Here is a 20,592-nt window from a genome sequence, read left to right on the forward strand (position 1 = left end):
GTATCAATTTAACAGTCAATGTTATGAGAAAATATTAAATAAAAATTGTAAAAATATTTTTTTTCCTTGAGAGCATTTTAAAAAAAGGCAACGCCCGAATCTGGTTACACCAGCTCTTTCTAATTTACACTTAGCCAAGATATAAGTGTTCACTAAGCGCTCACTAAATCAAAAATGTTTCCACCACACAAACTAGTTTTCATGTAAAAATGAGTTGTTAATAAATATTTACTAAGTGTCAGGAGTAGCTGTTACGTAGCGAACTGAGCTAGCTGACGAAGTTAACTCGCTAACATATAACCGGTTTAGATTAGGTGAAATACGTCATTTTAAATACAGTGGACATATCTGACATGACATTTTATCAAATGCGGTTTGTTAATTACGTAAACGGGAAAGATTTTAAATAACAAAACATTATGCTAATAACGACAGCGAAATGGCTAGCTAATTAGCATTGGCTAGGTTAGCATACTTTCCGACTCATTCTGATACGCATATTTCTCCATGTATGCACAAATAAAACAATGTAATACCTACATTTACATATAATTAACAGTAAAAAGTAACACACTTTACCGTTAGCCCCCTTAAAAATTATATTTTTGTCAGTTGTGTTGCAGCTTGTGACGCTACAGGCACTTCCAGTTTATATAACAAATTACTTTTCATTTACACATTACTAAAGTCTTTACCAGCAGACACATTTCTTAAGTTTTATTGGTGCAATTAGATTTATTAAGTTACCAAGAACTTTAAATAGGGTTTTACATCTAACGGACAGATGCGTTTGTTTTAAACTCAAGAGAAAGAAATAGCACAGCTGCAAAGAAAATACTGGTTACATTTAAGGAACAAATATTAAATGATTTCCATATTCTCATTAATAGAAGCTGTGAAGTGTGTCGAAGCATTGAGCAAAGATTAAAGCAGCCTGGAGACCTTGATCAGCTGAAAGGAGGAATCTACCTGTTCAACGAGCTCTCACTGCTACTCATTAATCACCATAGCAACACAGTATGCAGCAACATACATGCTGCGTCTGCACGTTCATAATGCAAAGGACCACACAGAGGCTTCATGAAGTATAGACTCAAGATCAAGCGTGGGGGGATTGTCTCGTTCATTTAAAGCTGTGGAACTGGATTCGACAAGACATTTTAAGGCTCTAATTAAAAAAAAGAATTGAGAAAGAATGTTCTGGAGATTTTATTTGGATCAACGAACACTTTAAACACCGTATTCTCTGTGGACAATCCTTTTTTTGGAACAAAGCAGGAGGAAAGAGTAAACATCAAAAGCAGCAGCGAGGACGAAACTAATGAAGAAAGGAGAGGGAACATAGCTCATGAGGGAAGAGAGTGCCATTCGCTGGTGATGAAAATATCTTTGGGTTAATTGCCACATAGGTGCAGACAGAAAACACTGTATCGTGGTTGGAAAATTGGGGGGAAATAATAGTGACCTTCAACCTGCACATACCGCCTCAACCCCTGACACTAAATGATAAAAGCCACCAAACCCCTGATGATGCAAATAACTAAATACCTGCAACAAAATAAAGGATAATATGCGAGATTACAATAAAATGACAACATTTGTATTCTGTTGTTGCCCCCAGCTTCCTCTCCCACTCGACTTGCTGTGATCCAACTGTTACATAAGTCTTTAATCCAGCTGTGCTACTTCTCCTCTCCCCTCCCTCTCGTCGCTCCTTTTCTCCCGCCACCTTAATCTGAATACTAAAAAGAACAACCCAGCCCTCTTTCTCATTTTGTCTGCTTTTAACACCGACGACATCCTCACACGGGCGGTGTCCTATAATGAAACCTCTGTGTCCGGGGCACGCATAAGTCTTGTGAGCCGGCACGCCGATGCATTGCTGTTTTCTCTGATATACACACATGCCAGCGGGCAGAGCTTTGCCCAAACACAAATCCTGTGTGTTTTTGTCACCTACAGCCTCTGTCTCTCCGCCAGGGCCCCGTCTCTGAGGGGGGCGGCGGCCAAGAATAGCCTTTAACCGTTTGTAGGAGCTAATGTGGCAAACAGTGATCTAGCAGGTTGTGTTCTGCCTTTCAACGCCAGCCAGGGGACTCAAAGAGCTGTAAAGTTGCTAGAAACCTTTCTAAAGCCCTTCAGCACTCCAGGACTCTGCTGGCACCCATTTGATCAAAAGGGAGACATGGCTGGCCTTTCTCTTTTATCTGTTGAGGTTGTGAGAGGTCTGCGCAAGAATAACAGTCATATATTCATAGATAACGGACAGAGGGGGACAAGAGTGAATCTCGCTGAGGACAGGAGAAAGAAATATAAATAGAGATATAAATCAAAAGGCGGTTTTGTGAAAGTGATAAAAAAATAAGAGAACATATTTAAGTACAAGATGTGATGTATCTTTAATATGACCACTGGCATCCTTCTTATCCAGGTCATGACCTCATGCAGGTCTGAGGCATCACGCCATCGTTATTATTATTATCAGGCGACAAAAAGGCACCAAAGACAAGGGAGTGGAGAGACACACACACACACACACACACACACACACACACACACACACACACACACACACACTCCTATTATTATTATTATTATTCATGGTCAAGATGAAGGTTTAGAAATGAGACATAATGGAATTATCTCAAATAATAAAACACAATTCTTGTTTGAACACAGCATTTTGTCATATAACCATTATTTAAAATATATATATATATATATCCATTGTTCATATATTTGTATAGTTTACGCTTTAATAGTTTATTTTATTTATTTTTTATTGTTGGTCATTGGTGTTTTTTTTATATATATTTAGATTTTTCACATACTTGTGGACATCATAGTCCGGACAGCTTTGGTTCCTAGCGGTTATATCTATTTATGTGCAAGTACATGAAGAGTAATGCAAAAAACAATGTAATCAACAAACTAAGCCAATAACAAGCAGAGCAGAGTAGCAGAGCTTGTGCAACATAACTGAAAAACACTCATTTCCCTCAAATACATGAAGGACAAGTCACACGTCAGTGATAAAACGGGATATGAAGAGAACTCAAACTTGTCCCGTGGAGTAAAGTGCACTAAATGAGAAGTACATCCTTTCATGGCTGAAGAAGCTTTACTAATTCAGCATTTTTTAAATTTAAATTGCAAAATAATGAAAGTATGAGAGACTGGCTACATTTGCGCCGTGACCTTGATGAGAGTTTACCGCTCGCTCTGTCCACAGAAACGGCCCGGGCGTCTTGCTTATCACATGTTAATCACCTTGCATGATGTAATGTTTGTTCTTCTATGTAACCTCATTAAGGGAGCAGCTGTTCAGAATGTGGCAGGGTTAATAGAGGGTAATACAAGTAATAGGAGGACCAGATACACATCAACCATCGCTCCAATTCTCAATCAATATCTGGATAATTGAATTAATGATTAATCCCTTGTCTACTTCATCATGTTGCAGAGTGAGGACGCAAAAGGGAGAAGGGTGAAGGATGAGGGGCGTGTTCATTGACCCTCCCTCCCTCCTGCCCTTCACCTCACCCGTGGATCTGATTTCCCCTGATATTATCCCTGCTGGAGCATCCGTCAACTGTCACCACACGCAAATACACGAGGGCTGCAACTAACGTTTGTTTTCATTTCAAAAACCCAAGAAGCAGCGGCACGTGCACATCCCAAACGGCCTGTGCACGAGTATGATATAAAACCAGAGAATAACAGCGTCTGAAAACAGCATTTTTGCGTAAAAGAATAATCGATTAGTCGCCTCGCAGCTCTACAGAACACACACTCACTCACTGGAGGAAGCATTAATAAGACACTCATACTGATAGTTATCTTCGCAGCACCTGAGCCAGGTCTAAGGTGAGGTGAAAGGGTCGCAGGCTTATAGCAGATGTGACAATACTCCAGAGGTGCCCAGTCTGATGAACATCACCTGTCAGAGGTGTCTCCCCCCCCCCCCCCTAGACACTTTATTCTCTAATCCAGCCGCCCACCAACCAGCTGCTTCCTGCTCTGGCTCACGATCATCTGCTTTGTTACTGTGTGGACATTTCCTGTGTAACTCAAGTACTTAAGTACAAGTTTGAGGTACTGTACTTGGTTATTTCCACACCCTGCTACTTTATACTTCTTCTCCAATACATTTGGAATGATTCTACTTTTTAAACCTTTAGCTTTAGTTACTTTGAAGATTAAGATTAATAATAAAAAGGTTAAGATACAACTTTATTGATCCCCAGGGAAAGATTCCCTAGCTACCCAAGCTGCAGTGTCATGCAGTATATATAGTTAATAAATAACAAAGCTCCTCCTTTAGCAGCTGCAACATTAAAGTGATGAAAACATTAATGCCTCAAGAATTATAATCTAATAATCTAATATTCTGAAATGGGCCATTGTGAAGAATGAGTACTTTAAGTACATTTAGATTCTAATGCTTTTGTACATTTAATTATCTGAATGCAAGACTTGTATTTGTAACTACACTGTAATATTACTTCTTCTACTTAAGTAAAAGATCTGAGCACTTCGTTCACAAATGACTAACATCCATTCCTTACCACTAAACTAACACAGAAATCAGTGTATAAAATCATATGTGTAGGATAATATGCAATGCATATACAAAAGTCATCAGTGCAATGCTAATATATGTCTTATGTTGGCCATTTGTGTTGACTGTAATGTTAAATGTACGTTTCTATATGTGGTGATTTATGTGGATTGTAAGTTTAATGTGTTTTTAAGTGTGGACTGCAGGAAGGTTAGCTGTTCTTTAGAGCACAGCTAACGGGGGAGTGACAACTTTAAAGCCCCTCTTGTTAAACCTGCACAACTTATCTCTGTATCAGGCTGGAGGTGAGTACAAGCAAGTGTAAAATCCAGTGCTGCAGAGTCCCAAGCAAGGCCTCTCAGGTCTGTGAGTCCTGATTGGGATTTATGTCCTCTGCAGAACCAGGGAAGCCATGAGATAGTTGATAGTGTGCGTGCATATTGTAGCTCACTAAGTTCATTTCTATTCTGCACATTCACCAGCTTTCACTGCATCTGTAGCCACTGGCACATTCCCCATTCAGCACCACAAAACACATTGTAAAGCCCACAGTCAATGGCCCTGCCAAAAGCAGCCCGAGTGAAATGTTTATCATCATTGCAGATGAGCAAAGTGTTCATCACCCTGCGCGTCCACGCTCAGCCCTGTGAAGGCAGTGGTGTGCAAGTTAATGCCCAACACACACTGAAACACAGCTGCACATGTAATATGTAACATGCATTACACTGATGCACTTGCAGAGCTACAGTTGTGACAGTGTTGACTGACGGGGGCCCTTACGTATCTGCTGATGATGTTCCGGAGCTGGGTGAAATCCATCCTTCAGACGGCTCCGGCGGCGACTAAACTGCAACAGAGACGTTGTGCTCTCCTCGGATCTTCGTAAAACGCTACCTAATGTGGATCTTTCCACCAGTATCCATCGCTCTCCACCTCCGCCGCCGCCGCCACCGCCGTGTCTGTGATAGCGAGGAGCAGCGGTCTCTCAGTCGGCTGTTCTGATTTTCATGGCATCCCCGGGAAGAGCCATGCAGCGACCGAACGATTACAACAACTCGCGCTGCTGGCTACATTTCAGGGGGAGATTTCACCGAGCGCAAACCTCCTCTGTGTAGTCTTCCTGGTTACTCCTCGCCTGTTCAATTATTTTGTTTTCTTGCAGGAGACGGTCCCTCATGGAGACTGTGTGTGTCCCGCTCTGTGTTACAGCGGTGGCCCTCGATGTAGCGGCACCAGCGAAACGTCCACAGCGCTCAGCCGTCAGATGACTACGCTGCGCACGCGCACTGGGGGTTGTTCCCTCACCTCTCGTGGAGTACGTCTGAATACTGCACTGAAATAATCACCTCCACCTGCATCAATCAAAACTATACAAACAATATCTAAAGAAGAGAGTCATTTTTAAATACTACCTATTATTTAGATTTTTTTTTTGCCTAAGTAAAGTATACCACAGTGTTTAATAATAATAATAATATAATACTATCTGCATTACATTTACAGTTACAGATAAGTAAAAGTACAGAGGTAGTATGAACCAAATGTACTTAAATGAAAGTTAGTAACATTATTTGATTGTTGCATGAAAGCAATGCTGGAGTTGGCAGAGGTGGAGATGATTCTGCATACTTTTTATATTGGTGGTTTAATTTACTGCATAACAATGCAACATATACACTGTATCCTGAATCTCATTCTGAGACGTTGCTTGCAACTATAGCTGTCAGATAAATGCAGTGGTTGTGTATTTCCATCTACAATTTTAGATTGACGATTCAAAGATTCAAAGATTCAAAGACTATGTTGTCGTATTAACAAAAGCTACAGCGTAATTGATGGTAATGAAGCGTAGTGGAGTATAAGTAGAATGAAATTGAAATACTCAAGTAAACTACAAGTACCATAGTATTGTGTTCAAGTACAGAACTTAAATATACCAGTGTGCCAAATGTATTGCAGGTCTCACTCTCTGACGTCATTGTTACATCACACTCCTTTAAATATAATATACAGTATAATACACGTGACAGACATTATATTTAACCTCTGAGTATATTTAGGCAGAGACATTTCACATGCTCTAAATTCCAGCCGCTTGTTTCCACAACATACTCTGACTTCAAATACACACACACACACACACACACACACACACACACACACACACACACACACGCACACACACGCACACACACGCAGGACAAGTCACAGTAATAATCCTGTAAGACGTGTGTCTGTGCTCGGTGGTGAGCTTGTAGTAAACGTAATGTGTTCCTTGGTACCGCTTTATATTAAGGCGTTTGTCCCTTACACAACGTAGTAACTATTGTCTTTATTAATTATTAATTTACTAATGCTTAGATCAGTTAAAAGCTTCAACAACATATAATCTAATAATAAATGCTCATGTGTCCCTCACTTTCCAATAAGCCATCAAGTCTTTTGTTTTAAATGTTAATAAGTTATTAATAAGAGATGCAAAACGCAACAATGGACTAGTTTCCATTGACATCAGAGTGGAGAGCAAAGATGTTGGACTCCATGTGACTTTTTATCATCATATTACCAACAAAACCATTCGAAAAATGACTCAAATTCAAAACGTTAGAAGACACAAAAGTCTGCAGACAAGATGACAAGTTAACAAACAGCAGTCTATGTTAGGTAACAGCTACACAAAAGCGATCCAGCCATTGTTGTGACACAATGCGACTCACAAGAACCTGACAAAACCCATCTGCATTTATGAGCAAAGAGAAAAATCTAAAATTAGCTTCGTCTCCATCTAGGGGGGGGGGGGGGGGGGTGTCCTCCTGGCTGCAGGGCGGCAGGACGTGACGTCTGCCCCAGACATTTCATTTGCGGAGTTATGACTTTCAATTAGCACAGACATTATTAATAATGCATAGAGATCCAGCACTTTCAGCTCTGACCTACTAAAGCCTGGTGCTGTTTACCTCCCTGTAGACCCCCGGGGCATTTAGTGTCTAATGATGAGTCTGCCTCAGTGGACAGATTACAACGTGCTCTTTGTTCACGGGCTGTGACAATTATATGCATGTTGTGTTTTATGTCATGTTGTGGAGATAGAGGCTCCTTTTATTCCCTTTGTAATAATTGGTCACACCTACAGAAAGCACAATAGTAAGCACAAGTTTAAGATAGCCTATGCAGTGCCACCACAGCAGATATGAGAATATTAATGTGCTGAACACCAGAGCAGCTAACATTTGGGAATAAAAGCATTTCTGAGAGTCTGAATGATGAATTCACAGAATTCACTTCTCTACCCTGGAAATGAACCATCCAGCCTGTGAGTATTTATCACCCTCTGAATCACATGTGCTGATCAGCAAATCTGATTGTATCTGATTTGTTTTCCCTTCCCCGAGCAGCTGGCCTTGATTTCCACATGAACTAGGCCACAATTGTTGCTCAGTTTGAAGCATAGGTTGATTTTTAAACTGTTTTATGTGAGTGGATGAACTCGGTCATTGTTCGTGGCTCACTGCTGTCCTCTGTGTGGGCGAGGCAGCGCTACATATGGGGCAGTGGGTTACTTTACCTCATGTTGCCATCAGTCCTGCGTGGGAGGAATCTGCCATCTGCATATCTGGGAAACAGTTTTTCACATTAATAAGACGTAGTAATGAGTGTTATGGTAGTAATCAAGAGATGTCAAATTACGGCTAATAGTCTCTGCGGACACGAGTCTGTAACTATAACCGTACAGAAGTGTCCAAAAAGAACAATTACACTAATGTATAGAGAGATTTAAGAGCCGCTGGATTATTTATCATATGTTTATTACTTACATTATATCAATATTTAATTTTTCTATTTTTTACTTAGTTAAAGTTTAATATCAACAAAGATGGATCCTGAATTATTATCTTATCTTGTGTCTCTGTCTTGTAGAGGGGCCCTGTATCAAAGTTTGTAACCTTCTTAATCTTAGTATATAGTGCTCACACGGTGCACATTAGCTCCACGTGTAACATTGTGTCACGAGGGAGTGTATAAGACGAGAGAGCCAGCCAGGTTCAAGAGAGTGGAATATAATTCAAGCTCACATCAGACTTACAGATCCTTCAGTCACCAACTCAATCGATGGATGATTTATACATGCACATGTCAGCACTACGCTCTCTGTTTGCTGCTGCTGTGTGTCCTTTAACACACCTTTAAACTGCAAGTCCTGTCCCAGAGACTGCAGATGAACAATATCCTTTTATACCAAGTGTATTTATTATATTCTTGGGAGCACAGGGCTCAACAGGGTCCCAACAACACATGTTGTCCCCGGGGACCCCGATACAGGGTATCATCAATACACACAGTTGATACACAATATGGAAGCAGTGAAATGAGTATCATTAAAGTGCTACATAAATACAGTATGCTTTTAGCCGAAGTCTTCTGTGCTGACATGTTGTTTATTGGCTGAATCCTTAAAACTGCTTTCTGTGATGATTTCTTCTGTTGGTTGGTATAATTTTTTCTTGTGTAGTTTAATCATTGCAGCTCTTGTTGAAGCGCGAGCAGCTGACTCTGCACTATTGTCAGCACAAACAGTGGGTCCTATTATGCTGTAGATTTGAATTTATCCCTGAATCAACTCACTTGGCTGTGGAAAATGAAGAACATGGGGCTTAGGATGAGGTTTGTGAGGAAAGACTGCAGTTTGGATGAGCAGATATTGCTGCAGGAATGGGATCTATAGATATTCTTCAACTTTAGAAAGCAATCGAGTATAAATTGCTGTTTTATCATTAGATTAGATCGTTTGTGGTGACTGGCTTGTAAACATTATGATGTCTGTCAATGCATTGGAAATGTGCCCATTTTATATTAACGCAAACTGACCAAAAAGTGTGAGGAATATTTGTATTTAACCAAATTCTAAACTGAAATATATGAATATCATGCGTTTTTAGTGCTGCATGACCCCTAGAAAAGGATGATAGAAAGGTGTTATGGTCATGATTATTATGATTATTGAAGCCATCTCAACCTCCTGACCCACCCTAAATAAATATATATATATATTATTATTTATTGTACTGCACAACCCTCCTTTTCTTTCATATATGTACACAAGGTATATTGTTTTTTATTATTATTGTTTTAACTTAAATTGTATAATACTTTATATATTTTATTCTATTTTTTGACTGCTGTGTTAACCTACACATGACAAATAAAACTTGAAGTTGAAACTATCACAGATCCACTGAAGGTAGTCGTGCATCATCCAGGAACATAAAGACCTTACTTGATGGCCACATAGAGAGAAGTACACTCGGGTATTTGGTGCCATCTAGTGGCCGTTACATAAAAACACATAAATTACTTCAAAAAATTCCTCACGCTCATATTTACTCCATGGTGGCTCTGCTGGTGTAGCTTCAGGTAATTTGGCAGCTAATTAATTGTTTTGATTAGATGTAATTGGAGTGCCTTTAAAGCACGAGTTTACTCACGGGAGAGCAAATTAACAGAAGGTGAAGATTAGCCCGATAGTGCTTTGTCTACAGTTTCTTAATTTGTGCTTCAAAAGATTTGTTGTTACTTGACTGAATGAGTTTCTGACTGTGTTTGGTGATTGCCTGACTGATTTAGTGGATGTTTGTGCATTTGAGTGAACCAGCTTTACGGGTTCATGTGTGACCTCTCAACTCATGTCGCAGGTTGCTGAACGCAGCTAACACAGCTTGTGAGACTAAGATTGTGTGAGTAAGCACTGCAAACGCTGCAGGATGCCAGCCCCTCTCTGAGCAAAGATAATAGGTGTGTTTGTGTCTCTGGCGGTGCTGATGTGCGTCACATGCCTCCTCTCTCCATGCCCAGTCCGGGTGCCAAGAGAGGGGCTTAAACCTGCGTCTGGAGATGGGAGCTGTGGAGATCCCAGGGAGCGGATGCTTGGCACCGTGAAATAGGATTTAGGGAGGACCGAAGCAATGAAGCGAGAGGGAGAAGAGCAACTGCCAAGTCCTCTCTGCGGATTTGATGCCCCCCTCCTCACCCCTTAAACATATTCAGCTTGTGCACACACACACACACACATGTGCAGAGAGGGAGAGAAAGAAAGAGAGGAGGATTGTGGATGGAAAGGGAGAGAAAAGCAAAGCAAAGAGGGGAGTGTACTAAGAACAACAGCGTTTGGAGCAATAACATCGTGCAGTCAGAGAGACGGTGACCTGAACATGTGTTCCTCACCGTAACCAACTCATACAACTCACTAATCCTGCCAGGGCTTTAACCAGGTGCCTGATTATATATAAATATATATATGTGTGTGTGTGTGTGTGTGTGTGTGTGTGTGTGCATGCCTATATGGGCTTATATCTGTGCTTATGGTTCCCTGTGTGCACGTTGTAGATCATCCTCTCTAAGTGACAGAGGTTGACAAGAAACAGGAGGGAGGAGGAGGTAGGTAGGGGGGGGGGTAGAGGGGCGGGGCTACTCACATGGCTGTCAAAGGGGGTGATTGATTTTCCGCCCCCTGTTATCGAGGCCAGCAGCCACCAGGACCCCTAATACCCCCCTGTCTGACACTAACACACTCACACACACGCGTACACACACACACACACTATCAGCAGCTCAATACGCAGAAAACAGGCCTATCAAGTATCATCTGTCTTTCTCTGTCTCTCACGTGGTCATAACAAATATCTAATCAGCATAGTTGGCTCTGTGTGCATGGAGCAGAGAGAGTAGAAGAAAGGGAAAACATAGTTGGCTCGGTTCGCCTGTAGCTGACGGAGCACAAGAAAGGGAAAACAAAAATCAGTTTGGAGCCCGAGCACAGATGATTGAGGAGCTGAGATGCTTCAGAAAAGCAAGATGGATGTATCTATTCTGGGCAATTCTATCAGATCACATCTTTCTGTTTATTATCTCTGTGCTGAATTCTGATCTAAGGGAGGCAGCAAACCCCAAAGTTGATAGCGTCTGAGCTAGACTGCTGTAAACGTTGATCAAAGAGGGGAAATCAGCACATAGTGGAAGTGTGGCGACAAACATTTCAGGGCAAAATCTGAGCCTCTGCATCTCTGTCTTTCTCACACTCTCCTTGCCTTCACCTCTCTTTCCTTTTCTTGCCTCTTGTTCCATGCCCTCTCCAAACCCCTCTTGAATGATTGCTACTTTTTTCCCCCGATTTTCGACAAAGGACTTGTGCAATTTTGCCATTACTCATATTATTACTGGTGGCTACAAACCGAGTCTTGGCTCCATTCCTCAGGGGTAATTGGAAACTGCAGGTGTGAGAGGGCACATTAGCATACACAAGCCTTGCACAGCATACTGCTTCAGCCCTAATGGCAGCATGAAAAAAACATCTATCACGCTAATGCCGAATAGATGGATGTGTACTGTAGTTACACCACTGAGGCCGGTCATAAAAATGTCATATCCTGTGGTTTTAGTGAGCTTGTGCAGTATTTTCCCAAAGTGTGTCCCTGTATGTGTGTGTGTGTGTGTGTGTGTGTGTGTGTGTGTGCAGCTGAGGCACAGAGAGAAGAGAGGAGCGAGGTAAAGTGACGCTAAGCATCACGTACTGTCTGTCAATATAAAGAAAATGCACATGTAGAAGTGTAGATTCAATAACCAGCTACAGGTTTCAGAGGACTCAACCAGTTTCAGCTCTTGTGACGGATTGCTAAACCACCACCAGCTTTAGTTTCGTCCCAAATGATCTCTGGTTCAGAAGCATCGGAGTGCTACTCTGACACATATGACCTGGACAACCATTATGAACGTTATCAGGCCATTACATGCAGATACCAGATGTTTGCATTCACACTCTAATGCTTTAGAAGAGGAATACTGCACCCACCATTAGGCCAGAAGATCACATCCAATGTTGTGAAAGGTGTAAAGGTCATAAAGAGAACTGGATGCAGAGTTTTAGTCGGGGACCTGCTCTACTAGTAGGTGTAGCAGGCTCCTTTTGACACATTTCTATGACGCTGATAACCGCTGATATTTCAGGAATTCACTCCAGACATTTGGTTGATTGGGGTTCACCTCCGTCGTTGACATTTTGAAACTCAAACTTTAGCCATTGTGGTGCCACCTGTTGGTCAACTTTTACATTCTCTAAGTAAAAGTAAAAGTAGAGCTTTGTGAACGACGGACACAAGATCAGTGAATTATTTAAAATCCCAAGCATGACACTTGTTCACTTACTGCAGCCCATCAGCTCAAACATGCAGATGAATACATTTGTATTTATGTAATAGGAAGGATAATAAAGGAAGACTCGCCCTTGTGTTGAACATATATCATTTTGGCACTTGGCATTAACATATGTACTGCTGTGTGTTACTCTGTGAATGTGTGTGTGTATATATATATATATATATATATATATATATATTCCTATAAGAGGAATCTATCTTGAGTATCACCATCACAAGATTCCTCATAATGCCATGAGTGTAGGGAATAAAATAACAGCAGGAATATCAAATTCTAAAGTATTGTAATGAAATCCTAATCGTCACGAGTAATCACAGGTATATGAAGAGTGCCACTGCGGCTCACCACAAAAAAAAGGAGAATTTTAAAGCAGGGCACCTAATTTCTTCCGAGGAGGTGAAATAATGACCCATTTGGAGCCCCCATAGTGTGTGCACCCCTTCAACTTGCTAACCATAGTGTTATTACCATATCCACACACACAGACTTGCAGGGTCTTTCTTTGTCCTGTCTGCTCTCTGCAGTTTTTCCCGTCTATAGAACGGTGCTGAAACAGCTTGTTAAACAGTGACATTCATTGACTCTCAGAACCCCCCCGCTGAGCACATCTCACTGCAGTTAGGGCTTCATGGGAGAGAACCATCAATCCACTTCTTCAGAAAAAGCTGTGCACTGTGAATATACAGAGGGATACATACACACAGGTCAGAGGGAGGAGGAGAAGAAGAAGAAGAAGAAGAAGAAGAAGAAGAAGAAGAAGAAGAAGAAGAAGAAGAAGAAGAAGAAGAAGAAGAAGAAGAAGGGGGTCCTCAGAGTTACTGCTAATATTATATTCATATTTATCCAGAACGGCGAACTAGTGGCTACATATTATTATTTTATTAGCTTAGTATTGTATGCACCATAAAATGATATGCTTACACGTGGCACTTTGGGCCGCCCTACACTTCATTGTAGGCCCAATTTAATGTGCAACTCAATTGTACACATATGGAGTCAGGAGGGGGTCTGTGTTCAGGTCTGAGGACAGAGGGTGTCTGTGCTGTTCGGATTGTACAGCCCCCTGAGATAATTGGCTAAATAAATATATTTGACATAACTTGACTTGACTTTTCCACTTGCCCTTATATTGATAATGAACAACCTTAAAAACTTAATGCAAGAGTTAGCCTAAAGATGGCGTCAACATGGTCTTTTATGCATTTGTGTGGTGAATCTGTTCAATGCTCAGTGAAACAGTAACTCTGCTGTGTATAATTACATATACTTAGTGCTACACTATTGTTTTCTTTAATCTATATACATTCATTTTGCTGGAAATATAAAACTATTAATGCAAATTATTTTTTGCAACATTTTTTAATTTTACCATCAAAAGTTTTATTCTAATTTTCCACATTTTTAAAACACAAAATAAACACAATGTTACATATAAACCCTTTACCATTTATAATTCCATATTACTCCCACATGTTCTTTAGTTTCCTAACAGGTTCACTGCTCATTGTTTGCACCACAAAAGAAAAACCTCTGTCACATGTATCCTGAATGTTTTCTGTGGGTATAAGTACAGTAGCGGCGGCGTGGCACAAAAATCAATAATAAATAGTGAGCTGCCTCAGTGGGACCCTTTATACCCTTTTGACACATCTATTGTCACGGCTGTACAAACAACTACACCAACAAGGAAAACATGCAATCTTACTGGTTATTATGGTAAATCAGGAATGAAGTACAATCATGCACAATCTGACATCTTTTCATAACAGGCAGTACTGTAACTTAAGTGTGAAGTGTTCCCTTTAGGGTTATAACATTTCCTTTTGTTGTTGTTTTTAGGTGTACTCGGAGTGTACCGTAAAACAAAAGGATTATCGTGTTTCTGCGAGTTTTTATTTGTGGTGAATTGTCTGTTGAAGTACAATCCAAATATACACAAAACAAGAGGAGATATTATATTATTTCATACAAAAGTCAAAGTCTGTCAAATTAATTCAACCAGCAGTAATATTATTACTAATGCTAATAACGTAACATTTCAAAATTGCAGATGAAAACAATGGTTTGACCCACGTCGGGGCTCTGGGTCAGTCCCTTCCCTACTGGCCTTATCTAAAACCATCATCAGGATCAGCAGCTGATACATAACAAGGTGTGCCAGCTGATCAATAAAGCAGATGATGATACAGGAATACAGTTTCTGTAAAATGGAACAACACACATTAACACCCTTTGGTTTATGCTTCTTTAAGATGTCCCCAATATTCAATTATTTAACAGATGAACGTCTTATTTATGAGATGCATTCAACGTTATCCCTCCCGGTGTGTGAAGTCAAAGTCAACAGGAAGCGTTGTAATATATATATTTTATTTTACCTACTAGGTTGTGGAGTCCATGTGTAAAGTGTGCAACAGTATCTCTGACGTGTTCTCAAACCTCACGGCTAACACAGCAGATGTTGTCTTTGGAAATGAGAGGCAGCAGGCAAGTGTCGTTTTCAGAACTGCGCTGAACTTGGACCAAAATTCGGAGGAGGTGTTTAACGTACGAGACTAAATGAGATTAAAAGACTGCTTTATGTCTGCATCTATAGATTAAATGGTGTCAGAACGAGCCTGTGTCGTCTATTATTTGTTTTCTTGTCCCTGTATGTGTGTGTGTGTGTGTGTGTGTGTGTGTGTGTGTGTGTGTGTGCATGCACGTGTATTTGTGCGCATGTTGTTTTTCCTCGCAGGAGGTCAGAACACTACAGTGCTGACTGACTGCCAAGGATTATTATGGGATTAAGGGTGTCTCGGTTACCACGGTGAGATGATAATCACAGTGGCTGTCCTCTGATCTCTACAGGGATAGCAGCGTCAATCAAACCGGAGACACTCAGAGACGAGAGGGAACACTGCTGTGAGCGTGAACACGTGTGTCATGTTTTTCTCCGGACCTGGCGTCACATGTAGGGCTCATGTGTTGATGTTTTGTGTGAATCAGATGTCAGGTATAGGGGGGGGGGGGGGGGGGGGGAGGGAGGGGAGAAGTGTTTTTTTTTCTTCCAGCCAGCAGTTGAGTGAATTTATGTTTTATGGAAATAAAATATGGCCCTCACCTCCCTCCCTGCCTCCAGATGGTCCCTGTGGAGAGAGGGTGATTATCTGGCCCATCTGAGCCAGGGAACCTGAGAGTGTTGATGTTGGGTGGGCAGTGCGGTGCCACGCCAAGCCTCCTGTCCCCAGGAGCCTGAATACGATCTCCTTTACCTGCCCCCCCCTCTGGTCCTCTCCCTCCCTCCTCCACGCCACCACCGGCTAGACTTACTGCAACTCCCCCCCTCCTCCTCCTCCTCCTCCTCCTCCTCCCGTCTCCACCCTGGGATAGACTTTCTTCCACCTGACAAGGCCTGGCCTGGATTACTGGAATACCTGGACAGGTAAGTCTACTGAAGAAGGTGTCAAGTGGATGCATGTGTTTGTACGTGCGGCAGAGAAGCCGAGCGAGAGCGAAGGAGAGGGGAGTTTGTGATGCTTAGCAACGGATCAGGAGGGAAACAGCAAACAGGCACAACACGGTTGTTGGGAACTTGGCAGGTCCCTCTGTCCCAAAGTCCTCTTTAGTAATCCCATGAATAAATAACCAGGGGTCACCAGCTAATAAAGTCTTCATCGTTTTGATTTTCAATCTTCTCTTCTTCCTTTCTCCCCCCCCCCTTCTCTCTCCATCTTTCTCGTCCGGGCTGCTAATTAGGCCAGGTCTTCGGTTTCCCTGTCATGTGTGATATGAGTTTATCAGCGCTGCCTGTCAGGCTGCAGGGTTCAGAGAGCGGTGTAGTCGGACCAGGCTGCAGACTGAGCCAAACTCAGCCATGAGAGAGAAGCAAACTAGTTAACGGATGAGAACTGAAAGAGCTCAGACGCTACTAGAAGGCTGAGCAGGAGACAATAACTCATTATGGGACTACTAAATGATATTACAGCGACTGTGTGTACAGTAGTAACCGGTGTGTACCACTTGACCTACTAGTATCTTGATGTGACACTAAACAAAAATACTACAAAAAGGTGTTCTGCTGTTCACTTGTTGTGTTTGAGGACTTGTTTTTACCCCTTTTAAAAAAAATTATATATATATATATATATATATAGACTTGAGCTTGAACTCAACATACAGGTCTTCTAAACTATTTATTTCATTTGTGAAACATATTTTACAATTTCCTATTCAAATATTTAGTTTGGTCTCATTTACCATTTACACATTGAGAAGCCATAGCCTGGAATATATGTGCATTTTAGTGCATTGTTACTGCAGAATAAAAAATAAATATATTATAGACCATTTAAACTCATTTTAGATACAATTAAGTTATTTTTTGCAAACGTGAGTGAATAATTTGACTTGGCTTTATAAAGTCCAAATGCATTTAACAATAACACCTGTTTTAAATGTATGTCCTCTGTAGAACAGTGTCAAAAACAATTCAGTCTACATATTACTGCACTGAACTCATAATTTCATAAAACCTGAATGAGTTATTCATATTGTTACATTTCTTCCGATGTTGTTCCATTGTGTGTGCAGGGACAGAAACAGCTCCGCACCTACAATAGATTTGAGCCGCATCTGGAAAATTAAAGGATTTCATTTATCTTTTTTTACCCCCCCCTGAGTGGAACAAGAGATTCAGGGACAAGAAGAAGAATGCATGTATGTATAGGTAGCAGTATTATATACTGCCTTAAAAATTCAATTTGTATTTTGTTGTGCAGCATTTGCTATAATGTGATAATTTCTCCTTAAAGGTTCATGCAGTCCGTCTGATTTAAAATTACAAACAGTTGTATTGGATTTCTGATTCCTTTTAAATCGCTGCTTCAATTTCCTATATTTTCCAGCACATCTCTGGGATGCACTGCAGAGCCTTCAAAAGAGGGCAGTGTAACCACACATGCGGGATTTTGCTTGAGGCTTTTCCTCTATTTCAGTGTCTATCTCTCACATGTACAACGTTACTATTTATATAAACCACATCCACGTCTGTTTTAGTTCCACTCTTCATCTTTGCAAATCAAACCTTTAAGCAACTTGTTAAAAAAAAATATATATATATGACTAATATGCTGTAATTTCAACAGTCTGAGTGAAAACCCAGTGGTCAAGCTGTGAGGAAAAAGCTGCACCTGGTAATTGCTGCAACACCCACTGACCCCTGTGCAACGTGCATGAGCGTAGCCCGTGACAACATGTAAGAAAATTGCTTCATAGTTAGTGCATTATTGTTTCAGTGATCGCAGAGGTTGCTTTTCCTGGCCCTGGGTGGCATCATTAACACAGTCTGGAGTAACACGTTTAAATCAGATGGCATTGTCACAGGTATAACTACTGCTGTTCATGCATGTGATTAATGTCCCCTTTTTTGATTAATTTCCTACGTTGGCTGAGAAGCCCTCGCATTTGTGATTAATGAACCTGCAGCCTAATATAATATAACGGTGGTTTGGTACATATTTTGTGTGTGTGTGTGTGTGTGTGTGCGTGTGCGTGTGCGTGTAGTGTATAGCATCCTTCAAATCCCAGTTCGGTCAATGGTCAAGTTCAGGCGAGAGGAAATCACACACAGCACTTAGACTCTCCTTGTCTTAGGAGCAGAGTCTGCTTCACTGTGGAGTCACGAGAGGGGCCATATATCGGGCTTCCCTGCTACAGTAAATCTCGGAGACAAAGACACAGAAACTGGCACAGCCCTTGCATGTGAAGTTAGTTGCAGGCTGATACATAAATCCATATACACTGACACAGCTCTGGTCCCATGGGTCTAAGCTTCTATCTCTGCCTGAGGGCTGGGAAGGGTGTGACCAAGATGCTGCAAACCAGAGCCTCACACTCTGTTCACCGAACTGAAGGGGGAAATGTGTAATACTCACTGTTGACCTTTTGATATCTAAGTCAATATTCTCTCTTTTTCCCCCTCTCAGGCTTCTTCCCTCTCCACCCCACCTTCCCCATCTCCCCGGTGGTGACAGAGACGGAGGACACAGGGGTCTGTAATTAGCTGGCTGACCCCGGGGTTGGGTTGTGTGACCCCGGCAGCCGTGAAGCGCAGATCCAGCCTGATCAGATGAGTAGTTCTGAGGGATCAGTGGTTGAAAGACAGCCGCCTGCGCGCCTCAGCCAACCCATTCACATTAGCCAGCGCGGCACAGTTACAGGAGCCCAGCTGCCGAGCCCAAACTGAGTCACAAACACCTGTCTGGGTCGAGTACAAACATACAGACACATGCTTTTCAACATCCACGGACACCGATGCGGCTGCAAAACACACTACATGCCACTCAAGGAAAGGAGGTGGAGGAGGAGGTGGAGGGGGCTGAGGGGTAACCTGACCCAGGTAGGGGAAGGAGAGTGGAGGGAGGGGATGGAGGAGCAGTGTTGGCCCTTGGTCAAGTGCCTTGTATTCCACAAACAGGCCGCATCCAGTTACACTCTACCTGAGACGCTGAGCCTGAGGAGAGGATTCAAAGAAAAGCTTGTGGACCTCCCTCCCTTTGGTGCGCCTTCTTTGGCTAATGGAGATTTTACTCTTAGAAAAAACATTCTGATTTCTTCTCTGAGCACGTACCCAGGGATTTAGTGAAAATCAAGACATGCTCTATTCTTCTGAGTCAGTTCATGAGTAATTGTGTTTTTTCTCTCTTCCAGCTGCAGAAGTATTATTAAAAAGCATTGCTGTCGCAGAGATACCTACGAGCAGGTTGATAATTGGTAAATGTGGCTCAGCTGTCTTTGCTGCCTCCACTGCTCACTACACTAATTAAAAGCAGCGAGATGGGAGAAAGGGAGAGAGTGTCATCAAGGACACGCTGGGAGACGTTCACCTGAGACGGCACAGTCACTGATGCTCCGGGCACATCAGTATGACCTGAACGCCGGCGCTGTTTGAAGTTGTGACGGAGAGAAAAACAGACAAAAGTGTCTGGATCTCAAAATACTGCCCTTGGGGGGAATGAAGCGATAGGAAGAGAAATAGAGAGGAGAGAAAAGAGCACATGAAAAGAGAGTGAGGAGGTGAAGATATGTGTGGAGAATGGATACAGAAACATCTTTTTTTAAAGAAGGAGAGAGGACAGAGAGGTCTCTTCTGCCTCGTCTGTGTGAAAGTTGTGGCCTCCTCTTTATGATACTTATTATTTAGTCTCACTTTCTGTTGCTCAGCCCTCGTTCATTTTTACCTCTCTACCTCTCTCAAGTCATCATGTTTACACAAGCTGTTACTGCCATTTCCCTGTTGTCTAACCCTCTGCTGTTTTTCCTCCTTCTTTCCCCTCTTTCTTTGTCTTTTTCCTGCTGGTTGGAAATCTGCAAGGCTTGCTCATCGGCGCCAGCCTCTGTTAATCCCCTCCCAAAGCACCTTAGCAACGCTAGGAATTTAGAGATGCTAAAAAAAAACACACGACGACAACAACTGTTCTTAACACTGGGCTCATATTGGCAAGAGTGGCCACATCTTGAGATGTGTGTGTGTTTTCCATAAGTAGTTCAGAACAATCTGGAAGGGTGTGATAACCAAGGATCTCTCAAGAGTGTGTGTGCGCGCATGCGTGTGCGTCTGAGCGCGCGCGCGCGTGTGTGTGTGTGTGTGTGTGTGTGTGTGTGCACAGAGTGGGAATGTATGTTTATGTGATATAGTTCCTATAACACCAGCAACCTGGTAATCACTGCATGTAGTCACCTGAGATGCTCATTATCTCGTCCCTGTACACGTTCTGTTCACTGAGTCTGCACCTCGGCACACACACACACACACACACACACACACACACACGACACACTGC

The 20,592-nt window shown here is 42.0% G+C and overlaps 1 protein-coding gene across 6 annotated transcripts in view; it reads right to left on the reverse strand.

Annotated features, from left to right (window-relative positions):
- The window catches only part of LOC115026734 (probable phospholipid-transporting ATPase IH), a 31,732-nt gene extending 26,352 nt beyond the window's left edge, over window positions 1-5,380 (reverse strand). For all 6 annotated transcript variants that reach the window (XR_003834315.1, XM_029459674.1, XM_029459675.1 and 3 more), the window contains exon 1: window positions 5,342-5,380. Coding sequence is in view for 5 of the 6 variants with exons in the window: in XM_029459674.1 (XP_029315534.1) it covers window positions 5,342-5,380 (39 nt within the window). In the remaining variant the exon portion in view is untranslated. The remainder of the gene's footprint in view (window positions 1-5,341) is intronic.
- Between the last annotated feature and the right edge of the window lie 15,212 nt (window positions 5,381-20,592).

This window comes from Cottoperca gobio, chromosome 21 (assembly GCF_900634415.1).
Source record: "Cottoperca gobio chromosome 21, fCotGob3.1, whole genome shotgun sequence".
NCBI lineage: Eukaryota > Metazoa > Chordata > Actinopteri > Perciformes > Bovichtidae > Cottoperca > Cottoperca gobio.